Genomic DNA, 13,934 nt, shown 5'->3' on the forward strand with positions numbered 1-13,934 from the left:
TGGCCAAGGAGAGCTAGAATGGTGCACAAGATGGTCTTGGCGAGTAAGATTAAGGAAGACCATAGTGTTCCACATTTCTATCAAGAACAAGAGGGTGAGTAGAGTGAGGGTAGGATCGTTTAGGGAAAGAAAAGAAAATGTGCCTGGTATTGGAGGAGGTAGGGAATGTCCTTAATGAATAACAACACACATAAAAATTGCTGGTGAACGCAGCAGGCCAGGCAGCATCTCTAGGAAGAGGTACAGCCGACATTTCGGGCTGAGACCCTTCTTCAGGTCCTGATGAAGGGTCTCGGCCCGAAACGTCGACTGTAGCTCTTCCTAGAGATGCTGCCTGGCCTGCTGCGTTCACCAGCAACTTTTATAAGTGTTGCTTGAAATTCCAGCACCTGCAGATTTCCTTGTGATTGCGTCCTTAATGAATATTTTGCTTTGATATTAACCAGTGAGCCAGACCATGACATTTGTGAGTACAGTGTAAAACAGGCTGCTGTGCTGGAACATGTCAGTGCTAAGGAGGAGGTTGAGCTGGAACCTTTGAAAAACATTCGGATAGGCAAGGCCCTGGGGCTGTATGGAATATACCTCAGGTTGATATGGGAAGTGAGGGAAGAGACTACTGCACTTTTGACAATGATCTTTGTGTCCTCACTGGTCACAGGACCAGTTCCACTTGATTGGATGATTCACAAATGGCTTGCCCATAGAAGGCAGAGCGTTTTCTGCCTGGAAGTCAACAAGATGTTTTATAGGGATCTGTTCTGGGGCTTTTCTCTTTGGGCCAAATGAAAATGAGTGGTGACTTGATGGAGGTGTACAAGATGATAAGAGGCAGAGATCAAGTGGATAGCCAAGGACTTTTACCATGGTAGAAGTGACTAATATGAGAGGGCATAAGTTTAAGGTGATTGGGGTATGTATGGGGGGGGGTAAAATAAGTGTGATTATTGCCTGGAACACTGGCAAGGGTGTAGGTAGAGGCAGGTAAATTAGGAACATTAAATATATTCTTAAAGAGGTACATTTACGATGGAAAAAATGGAGGGCTTTGTAGGAGGGAAGGGTTAGACTGATCTAGGAAATTTTACAAGGTCAACACAAAAATCATGGGCCAAAGGGCCTGTATCTTGCTATGTGGTTCTATGTTGAGACTGTATGCATTCACCCTATCTATGCCTCTAATTGATATTCTATTCTTTTAACCTGTTGGCATATTAGTTTGAATACCAACCTTCCACCATCATAGACTAATAAGTTTACATCTTGTTTCCATGCAGGGGAGAGGTATGTTCCTGGAGTAGGCCATGTGATGAAAGATGATGTCACTCTCAGAGAGGTGATCCATTTACTGTGTATTGAACCAATGCCTCACAGTGAACTGGCAAAATTATTACCTGAGAACGTGAGTGTACCTAGCTCATCAAATATTTTTCTTGACACTTTGAGCTGTATATTTAAAGTAGGATAAAGATAGTACCTCCAGTGATACTGACCATTTGTCAACTCATGCTGCTTCAGACTATTTGAAAGCAATTGAATTGCTATCAGACCATATGACGTAGGAGCATAATTGTTGCTTCTGGGGTGCCACCGACAAGGCAACTTGTGCATGCAACTATAATGGATACCACTGTACTCCCGTTTCAGCCTGCTACAGCTGAGAACCACAACTACATTTAAGGTCTGTACAGTCATTTTAATGTGACTTTAAAAATCGATCATTACTTAAAATTACAGAACTCGAACAGACCCTGGTCACGGATTCTCCTTAAGATGGTAGAAGAGGGGATGCCGAGTTGAACCAATAGTTCACTTAAAGAAGCACATCTTTTGACTTCCAATACGAACCATCTTGTTTGCAAACATACAGTCTTTGGTAAATAAAATTGAAGATCTCAACTAAGGTGATGTATCAGAGGGACATTAGGACCACTTGCCTCTTTTGTTTCACAGAATCTTGGTTAATCCTTTCCATTCTGGATGCAGCAATTGAGATCAATGGGTTCACGATACACCGCCAAGATAGGACTGCTGAGTCTTTGAAAAGCAGGGGAGGAGGACTGTGCTTAATGATCAACTCTTTGTGGTGTATAAATGTGGCAGTGGTATCCCAGACCTGTTCACCATACCTGGAAAACCTCGCGATCAAGTGTCGTCCATTTTACCTCCATGTGAGATTTCAGCAATCATTCTGGTTTGGTGTACATTCCACCTCAGGCTAATGAAAGACAGTCTCTAGACAAACTGAGCAATGAAAGAGCACATCCTGATGCCTTCCCCATCATTTTGGGGTCTTCAGCCGAGCCAACTTGAAAAAGTCTCTGTTACCATCAAGTCACTTGTAGTACCAGCAGAAACAATACACTGGACCACTGTTATACCACCATCAAAGAGTGCTTACCATGCTATTCCATGCCAAACACTTTGGATAGTCTCAACACCTGGCTGAATATAGGTAAAAACTGAAGACTGTAGCACCAGTAGTCAGGACCAAAAATGTATGGACAAGGAAGGCACAGAAGCATTTACAGGACTGCTTTGAATCGGTGGACTGGACAGTATTCAGGGATTCGTTTTTGAATTTGAATAAGTATTCCACAGCTGTCACTGTCTTCATTAGAGCCTGCTTGGATAATTGTGTGCCTACAAGAACATACTATACATACCCAAATCAAAAGCCATGGATGAAGCAGAAGGTTCATAGTCTGCTGAGGGATAGATCTGTGGCACTCAAGTCTGGCAACCCAGGTCTCTACAAGAAAGCTGGGTATGATTTGCAGAGGGCTATTCAAGAGCTAAGGAACAGTTCTGAGCAAGGTTGGAGATGACATCAACTCTGGCAGGGTTTGCTGGCCATTACTTCCTACAAAGCAAAACCCAACATCATGAATGGCAGTGATGCTTCACTCCCAAGCAAGCTCAACGCCTTTTTTGCACGCTTTGCAAGGGAGAATAAAACTACGCCTGTGCAAATCCCTGCAGCATCCAGTGACCCTGTGATCTTTATCTCGGAGGCCCTCTTTCAAGAGGGTAAGCCCTCACAATGCAACAGGTCCTGACGAGGTACCTGGTAAGGCTCTGAGAACCTATGCCAACCAACTGGTGGTGGTTTCCAAAGACATTTACAATCTCTCATTGCTACAGTTGGAAGTTTTGACCTGCAATAATTATACCAGAAGAGTAGTGTGAGCTGCCTTAATGACTGTCGTCCAGTAGCACTAACATATACTGTGATGAACAACAGGAATTCTGCAGATGCTGGAAATTCAAGCAACACACATAAAAGTTGCTGGTGAACGCAGCAGGCCAGGACGCTGTGATGAAGTGCTTTGAGACGTTGGTTTTGGCTAGAATCAACTCCTGCCTCAGCAAAGACCTGGACCCACTGCAATTTGGAAGACCACAGTCTGTGCTGATTGGAAATAATATCACCATCTCACTGAAATCAACACTGGGCACTTCAGGGATGTGTGCTTAGTCCATTGCTTTAGTCTCTCTACACCCATGACTGTGTGATTAGGCACATCTCAAATGCCATCTGTAAGTTTGCTGACAATACCACTATTGTTGGCAAAATCTCAGATGGCGACAGGGGATGTGCAGGAGCAAGATACACCAGATAGTTGAGTGGTGTTGCAGTCAACATCAGTAAGACCAAAGAGTTGATTGTGAACTTCAGAAAGGGTAAGATGAGGGAATGCTTCGTTCCTCCTAGAGGGATCAGAACTGGAAATAGTGAGCAATTTCAAGTTCTTGGTTGTCAGTATGTCCAAGGAGCTAACCTGGACCCATCATATCGATGCAGCTAAAAAGAAGGCAAGACAGCGTCTATATTTCATTCGGGGTTTGAGGAGATTTGGTTTGTCACTAAAGACACTCTCAAATTTATATAGATTTAACTGTGGAGAACATTCTTACTGGCTGCATCACTGTCTGGTATGGGGGGTTGGGGGCTACTGCACAAGATCGAAGTAAGCTGCAGAGAGTTATAAACTTAGTCAACTCTATCCTGGGCTTTGTAATAACCAGGACATCTTCAAGGAGCAGTGCCTCAAAAAGGTGGTGTCCAACATTAAAGACTCCTATGAACCAGGACATGCCCTCTTCTCATTTCTACCATCAGGTAGGAGGTACAGAAGCCTGAAGGCACACACTCAACAATTCAGAAACAGCGTCTTCCCCCTGCCATTGAATTTCTGAGTGGTGTGACATTGAGCCCATGAACACTACCACATTACTATTTTTTTTGCACTAATTTAACTATTTAATATAGTCATACTGTGGTTCATTTTTCTCTATTATGTATTACTTTCTACTGCTGCCGCAAAATTTTCAAATTTCACTACATATGCTGATGATATTAAACCTGATTCTAATAATTAGGCTATTCGGCCCATTGAGTCTGCTCCACCATTCCATCATGGCTGATTTATTATCCCTCTCAATCATGTTTTCCTACCTTCTACCCGTAACCTTTGATGTCCTGACTAATCAAGAACCTATCAATCTCCACTTTTAAGTACACCCAATGACTTGGCCTCCGCAACTTTCTGCGGCATTGAATTCCACAGATTCACTATCCTCTGGTTAAATAAATTCTTCCTCATCACTGTTCTAAATGGAGTCCCTCTATTCTGAATCTGTGCCTTCTGATCCTAGTCTCCCCCAATATAGGAGACATCTTCTCAACATCCACTCCATCTAAGCCTTTCAATATTCAATAGGTTTCAGTGATATCTCCCTTCATTCTTCTAAACTCCAGCAAGTACAGGCCTCGAGCCATCAAATGCTCTTCATGCATTTACCCTTTCATTTGCAGAATCATTCTGGTGAACCTCCTCTAGACCTTCTCCAATGCCAACACATCATTTTTTAGATAAGGGGCCCAAAACTGCTCTCGATACTGCAAGTGAGGCCTTACCAGTGCCTTATAAAGCTTGCTTTTATATTCTAATCCTCTTGAAATGAATGCTAGCATTGCATTTGCCTTCCTCACCACTGACTCAACCTGCAAGTTAACCTTCAGGGAATCCTGCACAAGGACGCCCAAGTCCCTTTGCACCCCTGATTTTTTTGAAATTTTTCCACATTTAGAAAATGGTCTATGCCTTTATTCCTTCTACCAAAGTGCATGACTATACACTTCTCTACAGTATATTCTATCTGCCACTTCTTTGCCCACTCTATTTAAGTCCTTCTGCAGACTCACTACTTCCTCAACACTGCCTGTCCCTCTAGCTATCTTCATGTTGTCTGCAAACGTGGCCACAAAGCCATCTTAACAGAACAGGTTGACATTGCTAATTCTCCCACTAACCTTGCCCCTTTGCCCGGTTAGTCACTCCTCCTTATTCTGTCCCTGGTCCAGTCTCTCCCATAGTTCACACAGTTTGCCCTCCTATTCTGCAGTTCTTGCGAGTTCACCATTTACACACCCCAACAGTAAAACATTTGCTAGCTTGGTTAATCAAAACAATTCCTTCAGTTAACGTGCTCTACTGGTTTGTAATTCATACAAATAAGGATTCTAGACACAGACATTCCAAACAGTTTCATTTATTTCCACGCACTGTTTGTAGACAACAGAACGACCCCAAAAGACCCAAGGGACAGTTTGGGGCATCCTAAAGTGATGCTTGGGTTTGTGGGAGCAGATGCACTACACCCTACGCAGGTAGATTTAATCTCTCAGTTTGGCTTTGCTGAGAGCTGTCAATGGTGAATGGTTATATTGGAAAGTTAACAACAAAGTGTGTTATGGAGAAAGTATATTGGTAAATTCTTGTACGTCAAAATCAAAATCAGGTTTATTATCACCGGGATGTGATGTGAAATTTGTTAACTCAGCACCAGCAGTTCAATGCAATACATAACTTAACAGAGAAAAAAATAACAGTAATAAATAAACAAGTAAATCAATTACATATATTGAATAGATTACAAAAATAGTGCAAAAACAGAAATAGTGTATATTTTTTTAAAAAGTGAGGTAGTGTCCAAAGATTCAATGTCCATTTAGAAATCAGATGGCAGAGGGGAAGAAGCTGTTCCTGAATCACTGAGAGTGTGCTTTCAGGCTTCTGTACCTCCTACCTGATGGTAACAGTGAGAAAAGGGCATGCACTGGGTGCTGGGGGTCCTTAATAATGGACGCTGCCTTTCTGAAACACCACTCCCTAAAGATGTCCTGGATACTTTGTAGGCTAGTACCCAAGATGGAGCTGACTAAATTTACAACCTTCTGCAGCTTCTTTTGGACCTGTGCAGTAGTCCCTCCATACCAGACAGTGATGCAGCCTGTCAGAATGCTCTCCACAGTACACCTATAGAAGTTTTTGAGAGTATTTGTTGAGATGCCAAGAAGTTTTTTGAGTGTATTTGTTGACATGTTTGTTTTCATTTGTCTATTTGTAAACACTTAGTTTCTTCACAACTTTCGGGCAGCTTTTGCTCTTTTTTTCACCTGGCACTAAATAAAACCCCTTGCACTAACATGCTGTTACGGCTTACGAGCTGTTTTATTTTTAACTGGTGACCCTCGTCAGGCACACTTACCCACTCGTGATAATGAGGTGTGACACCATCAGAGGTATTAATGGGGGAACAAAGACATGGTGGATGAACTTAAGTATTTTGTGTCAGTTTTAACTGTGGAAGACACTAGCAATATGCCAGATATTGGAGAGTGTCAGGGGCAGAGAGTGCAGTTGCTATTACTATGCAGAAGGTGTTTGTGAAGCTAAAAGATTGGAAAGGGTAGTGAACTACACCCCAGGGTTCTGAAAGAGGTCGCCGAAGAGATTGCAGGAGACATTAGTAGTTAACTTTCAAGAACCACCAGAATCTGGAATGGTTCCTGTGCACTGAAAAATTGCAAATGTTACTCCACTCTTTAAGAGGTGGTTGAGGGAAGCAGGCAGGAGAAAGAACAGGCCAGTTAGCCTAACCTTAGTGGTTGGAAATCCATGATAAAGAATGAGGTTTCAGACTTCTTGGTGGCACATGATAAAGTAGGTCAAAGTCATCATGGTTTCCTGAAGGGGAGATCTCACCTGACAAATCTGTTGCAATTGTAATTGCACCCTGAATTAAAATTCCAGTTTATTATTGTACTTAATACCTGTGGTGTTTGGTGTATTTTTTTTGGCTTAGGATGTAATCAGTGCCAATGTTACTCATTGCTGGCTGCTTTAATGAAGGAAATAGGAATTTGTTAAGAGTTGTGATGAAGGGTTTCAGCCCAAAACGTTGACTGTCCATTTTCATCCATGGATATTGCTTGACCTGATGAGTTCCTCCAGCATTTTGTGTATTAGAGTAGAAATGTAAGCCGTTTTGATGTGACTGTATCTCCAATTTATGTGTTTTTATATCTGCTACTGTCCTGTGTGATGACACTGTTTTGGGAGAATATCAGGTACAATTTTAAATACTGTGAGTGATGTAAATGATCACCATGAAAATGTAATTATTATCAGCCACCCTTTGGGGGAAGCATCCAAAAATGCCATTTCTGTTTTCAAAATGTTTTTACAGGAGAACAATGAAACTGGTTTGGAAAAAGTTATACATCAAGTGGCTACATTTAAGTAAGTCTAAACTTCTGTAGAATATACTAGTATAATTATTTGAGCAAAGGCTAATTTTTTTCGGTGCTAATATGCTGGTTTAGTTATTGAAGAATTAAATTTTCTCAGTAAAAGTCATTTTCTTTTTGGAAAATTAGAAATATTTTCATTCATAGGTACTCTAAAATATTGCTTCCACATACCTTAGGACTTTTATCACCCTCATTAAGATATGCTCTTGATCAATAGAAGAAAGGTCACCAGAGACGATTCCTTTCAGAGCAATTAGGCTGTGGGGTGCATCTCATCAGCCAGCTTCCAACTGTTTGTTATAATCCATAGGCTAGAAATTTATGAGCTGTTCTATTGCTTTCAATGCAAATTTGAGCTCAAGTACTTTGGAAGTTCCTTCCTATCACTAAAACACAATGTAGTCGATCTTTATAGATTATTTTAATCTTCTCCAGCATGTCAGATTGAATCTGCAAAGTTTCAGTTTTACAAAGTGATCTTTGTTGAGGTGACTGATTGGAATCAATTTCTGCTCAGAATTCCAAAAGCAGAGTCAAGTCACATTTGCATCCTCAAAGTGCTTGTAACTGTTATGGGTATTGGAGGACTGTATATACACTCCACAGGAAGAGCTTCATGACCGCTGTGCTCTCTCTAGAAAGCCAGGGTTAACTGGGCATGGTGTTTATGAGCTGAAGCCAGAATGTCAGAAGCACTTCAATCTCTTTTTCTACCATTACTACAAGTCACAACAAACAAAGGTAAGTTCTCTTTGGTTATAGTTTGCTTGAGGGCTAAAAATTGATACCAGTATTGCAATTGATAATTTAAGTATTCTAATTGAGTGAACTTAAGTTTTCATAGGTGTCCATGAAAAGGATTAATATAATTTAGCCAAAGAACAGTTTAAGTATATTAAAATAAAGATAATGGCAAAAAATATCAACAAGTTGACCTAAGAAGTTTCCAATGTTGCATTATATCCAAAAGACTAGTGAAAGCAGTAAGGAATTCTTTACAAGGGAAGATTAATGAAGTGAATGGACCTTTCTGAAACAGGAATGATGAATAAATGTATGATTCTTTGAGTAATTTTGTGCATTTGTGAAAGCATTTGTTTTTACTAGCAACACTCACATCACGCTGGAGGAACTTGATGTTGTGGGAATAACAGAGACATGGCTTCAAGTGGACAGGGCCTGGGAAATGAATATTCAAGGTTATACGTCCTATGGAAAGGACAGACTGATGGGCAGAGGGGGTGGGGTGGCTCTGTTGGTGAGGAATGATATTCAGTCCCTTGCGAGGGATGACATAGAATCAGGAGACGTAGAGTCAGTATGGATAGAACTGAGAAATTCTACGGGTAGAAAGACCCTAATGGGAGTTATCTACAGGCCCCCAAACAGTAGTCTGGATGTAGGGTGTAAGTTGAATCAAGAGTTAAAATTGGCATGTCGCAAAGGTAATGCTACAGTTGTTATGGGGGACTTCAACATGCAGGGTAGACTGGAGGAATCAGATTGGTGCTGGACCCCAAGAAAGGGAGTTTGTGGAGTCCCTCCGAGATGGATTCTTAGAACAGCTTGTACTGGAGCCTATCAGAGAGAATGCAATTCTAGATTTAGTGTTGTGCAATGAACCGGATTTGATCAGGGACCTCGAGGTAAAGGAGCCATTAGGAGGTAGTGACCATAATATGGTAAGTTTTAATCTAAAATTTGAGAGGGAGAAGGGAAACTCAGAAGTGTCAGTATTACAGTTGAACAAAGGGAACTATGGTGCTATGAAGGAGGAGCTGGCCAAAGTTCAATGGAATAATACCCTAGCAGGGATGACAGTGGAACAGCAATGGCAAGTGTTTCTGGGAATAATGCAGAAGGTGCAGGATCAGTTCATTCCAAAGAGGAAGAAAGATCCAATGGGGAGTAAGGGAAGGCCGTGGCTGACAAGGGAAGTAATGGACAGCATAAAAATAAAAGAGAAGTATAACATAGCAAGGACGAGTGGGAAGCTGGAGGATTGGGAAACTTTTAAAGAGCAACAGAAGGTAACTAAAAAGGCAATACGCGGAGAAAAAATGAGGTACGAAGGTAAACTAGCCAAGAATATAAAGGAAGATAGTAAAAACTTCTTTAGGTATGTGAAAAGGAAAAAAATAGTTAAGACCAAAATTGGGCCCTTGAAGACAGAAGCGGGTGAATTTATTATGGGGAACAAGGAAATGGCAGACGAGTTGAACAGGTACTTTGGATCTGTCTTCATTAGGGAAGACGCAAACAATCTCCCAAATGAAATAGTGGCCAAAAGACCTAGGGTAGTGGATGAATTGAAGGAAATTTATATTAGGCAGGAAATGGTGTTGGATAGGCTGTTGGGTCTGAAGGCTGATAAGTCCCCGGGACCTGATGGTCTGCATCCCAGGGTGCTTAAGGAGGTGGCTTTAGAAATCGTGGGTGCATTGGTAATCATTTTCCAATCTTCTATAGATTCAGGATCAGTTCCTGTGGATTGGAGGGTGGCTAATGTTGTTCCTCTCTTCAAGAAGGGAGGAAGAGAGAAAACAGGGAATTATAGACCGGTTAGCCTGACATCGGTGGTGGGAAAGATGCTGGAGTCAATTATAAAAGATGAAATTATGACACATCTGGATAGCAGTAACAGGATTGGTCTGAGTCAGCATGGATTTACGAAGGGGAAATCGTGCTTGACTAATCTTCTGGAACTTTTTGAGGATGTAACTATGAAAATGGACAAGGGAGAGCCAGTGGATGTAGTGTACCTGGACTTTCAGAAAGCCTTTGATAAAGTCCCACATAGGAGATTAGTGGGCAAAATTAGGGCACATGGTATTGGGGGCAGAGTACTGACATGGATTGAAAACTGGTTGGCTGATAGAAAACAAAGTGTAGCGATTAATGGGTCCCTTTCGGAATGGCAGGCAGTGACCAGTGGGGTACCACAGGGTTCAGTGCTGGGACCGCAGCTGTTTACAATATATATTAATGATTTAGATGAGGGAATTGAAAGTAACATTAGCAAATTTGCTGATGACACAAAGCTGGGAGGCAGTGTGAAATGTGAGGAGGATGTTATGAGAATGCAGGGTGACTTGGACAGGCTGGGTGAGTGGGCAGATGCATGGCAGATGCAGTTTAATGTGGATAAATGTGAGGTTATCCACTTTGGTGGTAAGAATGAGAAGGCAGATTATTATCTAAATAGAGTCAAGTTAGGAAAAGGGGAAGCACAACGAGACCTAGGGGTTCTTGTACATCAGTCACTGAAAGCAAGCATGCAAGTACAGCAGGCAGTGAAAAAAGCTAATGGCATGCTGGCCTTCATAACAAGGGGAATTGAGTATAAGAGCAAAGAGGTCCTTCTGCAGCTGTACAGGGCCCTGGTGAGACCACACCTGGAGTACTGTGTGCAGTTTTTGTCTCCAAATTTGAGGAAGGACATTCTTGCTATTGAGGGAGTGCAGCGTAGGTTCACAAGGTTAATTCCTGGGATGGCGGGGTTGTCATATGTCGAAAGATTGGAGCGACCGGGCTTGTATACACTGGAATTCAGAAGGCTGAGAGGGGATCTTATTGAAACATATAAGATTATTAAGGGATTGGACGCGCTGTATGCAGGAAGTATGTTCCCGCTGATGGGTGAGTCCAGAACCAGAGGCCATAGTTTAAGAATTAGGGGTAGGCCATTTAGATCAGAGTTGAGGAAAAACTTTTTCACTCAGAGAGTGGTGGATATATGGAATGCTCTGCTCCAGAAGGCTGTGGAGGCCAAGTCTCTGGATGCTTTCAAAAAAGAGATGGATAGAGCTCTTAAAGTTAGTGGAATCAAAGGTTATGGGGATAAGGCAGGAACTGGATACTGATAGTGGATGATCAGCCATGATTACAGTGAATGGTGGTGCTGGCTCGAAGGGCCTAATGGCCTACTCCTGCACCTATTGTTTGTTGAACTCAGCAGGTCGGGCAGCATCTGTGGAAACATGTTGCGAGTGTTGCTCTGACCCCAGCATCTGCAGATTATTTTGTATTTGTTTTTACTAAGTTTCTTTATCTCAGAGGTTTCAAAGTTATATTTAATGTCAGAGAAATGTATACAATATACATTCTGAGCTACTTTCTTCACAACCATCCTCGAAAACAGAGCAGTGTCCCAAAGAATGAATGACTGTTAAATGTTAGAACCCCAAAGCCCCTCCCCAGCTCCCCCTCCCATGCATAAGCGGCAGCAAAGCAATGATTCCCCCCCACCAGCAAAAAAGCATCAGTCCCCCCCCCACCAAGCACTCAAGCATGCAGCAAAGCATCAATAATGTCGCAGATTTGCAGTACCCCAAGGACTACTCGTTCACCCAGTAATTCACATACCACAGGCTCTCTTTCTCCCTAATAAGGGAAAAAGAGGTGTCCCCGTTTCACAGCAAGAGGGGAGACATAACAAACAACTTGCTGATTTACGATGTTAAAAGTCTATTGCGTCGCTTTTTCCTAGCTCTGTGCCCGAAGCACTCGGATCTCTGGGCACGCAGCCAGCTTGCTGCTTTCTATCTTCCGTCTCCCACAACACACTGATTTTCTGTGGAAGCATCAACCTCAAGTCCGCCTACCTCCAGAGCCACAAAATCCCAGAACCCCGAAGGCATGCTGGTCTTCTGGGTTGCGTCCTTGGTATGTCGAATAGCAGCCAGTCGTGAGACCCCAAGAGCGCGTCCCATTCTGGCAAAGAACCAAAGTCAGTGTGTAACTCCAGGTCAGGGTCTTCAAAAGAACCCTGAAAGAGAAAAGTAGAGATACTAAAGATAGAAATAGAGCTGTTTCTGAAGATGCAAACAAAGGAGCCGCCACTAGGAGCCATCGTCTCTTAAACTTCACCCTGCTGTATAATATTTGATTTTATAAAGTTAACTAATGCCATTAATAACCCCGTAGAATGTCTCAGCTCCATTCCTCTCATATCTCTGTTACCCTGTGACTGATTCTGTCAAACTTGCCATCGATTCCCCTTTAAATTTGTTGCTACTCAATTATTGGGGTAATTTACAGTCATGTTAAATCATAGTAATTAACATAGTAGCACTTTTGAGATAGTAAACGAAACTGAAACACCAGGGAAATGTACAAACACTGTATATACAGTCCCCAAGGCCAAGATTAATCTGTAAGATGGTGTATCTAACTCCTACACCACTGTGCTTGATGTACTGCCCATGTATGTTAAGGTTATTGATGCACCTTGAATTGTTTCCACCTCTTGATGTTACACAATTGTGACTTATTGATAAAGTAACATTCAACATGCTCAGAAAGCCGTTGCAATCTCTTGCTCAGTATGTAAGTCTTAATTGAAAGCAAACCTTTTCATAAGACCATAAGATGTGGGAGCAGAATTAGGCCATTTGGCCCATTGAGTCTGCTCCGCTATTTCATCATGGCTGATCCATTTTCCCTTTCAGCCCCAATCTCTTGCCTTACCTTTGGTATCAATTCATTCCCTGACCAATCAAGAATCTATCTACCTCTGCCTTAATTATACACTTGGCCTCCACCGCTGACTGTGGCAACGAATTCCACAGATTCTCCGCTCTCTGGCTTTTGAACAATTAACTGAACAATCATAATTAAGTTGCTTAAAATCACAAACTATTCCAATGGACCTTTCCAACCTGACAAAGGCTGCCAAAATTCAATCTGATTGGGCCTCCGGGACCTACAAATTTTAAAATTGAGAGATATAAAAACTGTTATTTTGATATTCCAGTACTAAGTTTCATTATTTGTCTATTTATTAAAGGCTGAGGAAGAGCAGAAAAAAAAGAAAAAACAAACCAACAGTGATGAAGGTAATTCAGGTTTAAATTTCTATTTAAGGATGCCATTTGCAGGTTGTAGTTTTATATTTTACAGTGGGATAGCCAGCATCAATAAAGTTGTTGAGGTTAAATATTATAATGGTTTAGCTACGGGAGAAATGGGCAAATGTCATAGAGTAGCAGTTCAATCGCAGGTTCAGCTGCTCTTTGCAGTTCACATAAACATAATACTGCATGGGACTTCAATTAAAGAATAGTTGAATGCTTAATCTTATATTTCGTCCTTATTTACGACAAATGTGGGACGCATTATTTAATCAAGCAAGCTTGTTCTGAACCACTGCAACAAACAAATAAAAATTCTCGGTTATATAAGTGGTTTGTTGGATGGTCTGAGGATTTGGAGTACAGTTAATCTGCAGCACAAAGAATAAAAGGATAAACTTGGCATAGTGAAATGAACTAAAGCACTGTTGACATTGCACAGTTCGTGATGGTTCAGCAGGATAGGGATTGAGGAAATGAGC

General features: G+C 41.7%; 1 protein-coding gene across 2 annotated transcripts in view; it reads left to right on the forward strand.

The window, feature by feature from the left end:
- The window catches only part of ubr1 (ubiquitin protein ligase E3 component n-recognin 1), a 294,835-nt gene that overhangs the window by 156,159 nt on the left and 124,742 nt on the right, over positions 1–13,934 (forward strand). For both annotated transcript variants that reach the window (XM_063054144.1, XM_063054153.1), the window contains 4 exons: positions 1,278–1,402; positions 7,537–7,589; positions 8,239–8,341; positions 13,389–13,437. In XM_063054144.1, coding sequence (XP_062910214.1) covers positions 1,278–1,402; positions 7,537–7,589; positions 8,239–8,341; positions 13,389–13,437 — 330 coding nt within the window. The remainder of the gene's footprint in view (positions 1–1,277; positions 1,403–7,536; positions 7,590–8,238; positions 8,342–13,388; positions 13,438–13,934) is intronic.

The sequence above is a fragment of the Mobula hypostoma genome, chromosome 1 (assembly GCF_963921235.1).
Source record: "Mobula hypostoma chromosome 1, sMobHyp1.1, whole genome shotgun sequence".
NCBI lineage: Eukaryota > Metazoa > Chordata > Chondrichthyes > Myliobatiformes > Myliobatidae > Mobula > Mobula hypostoma.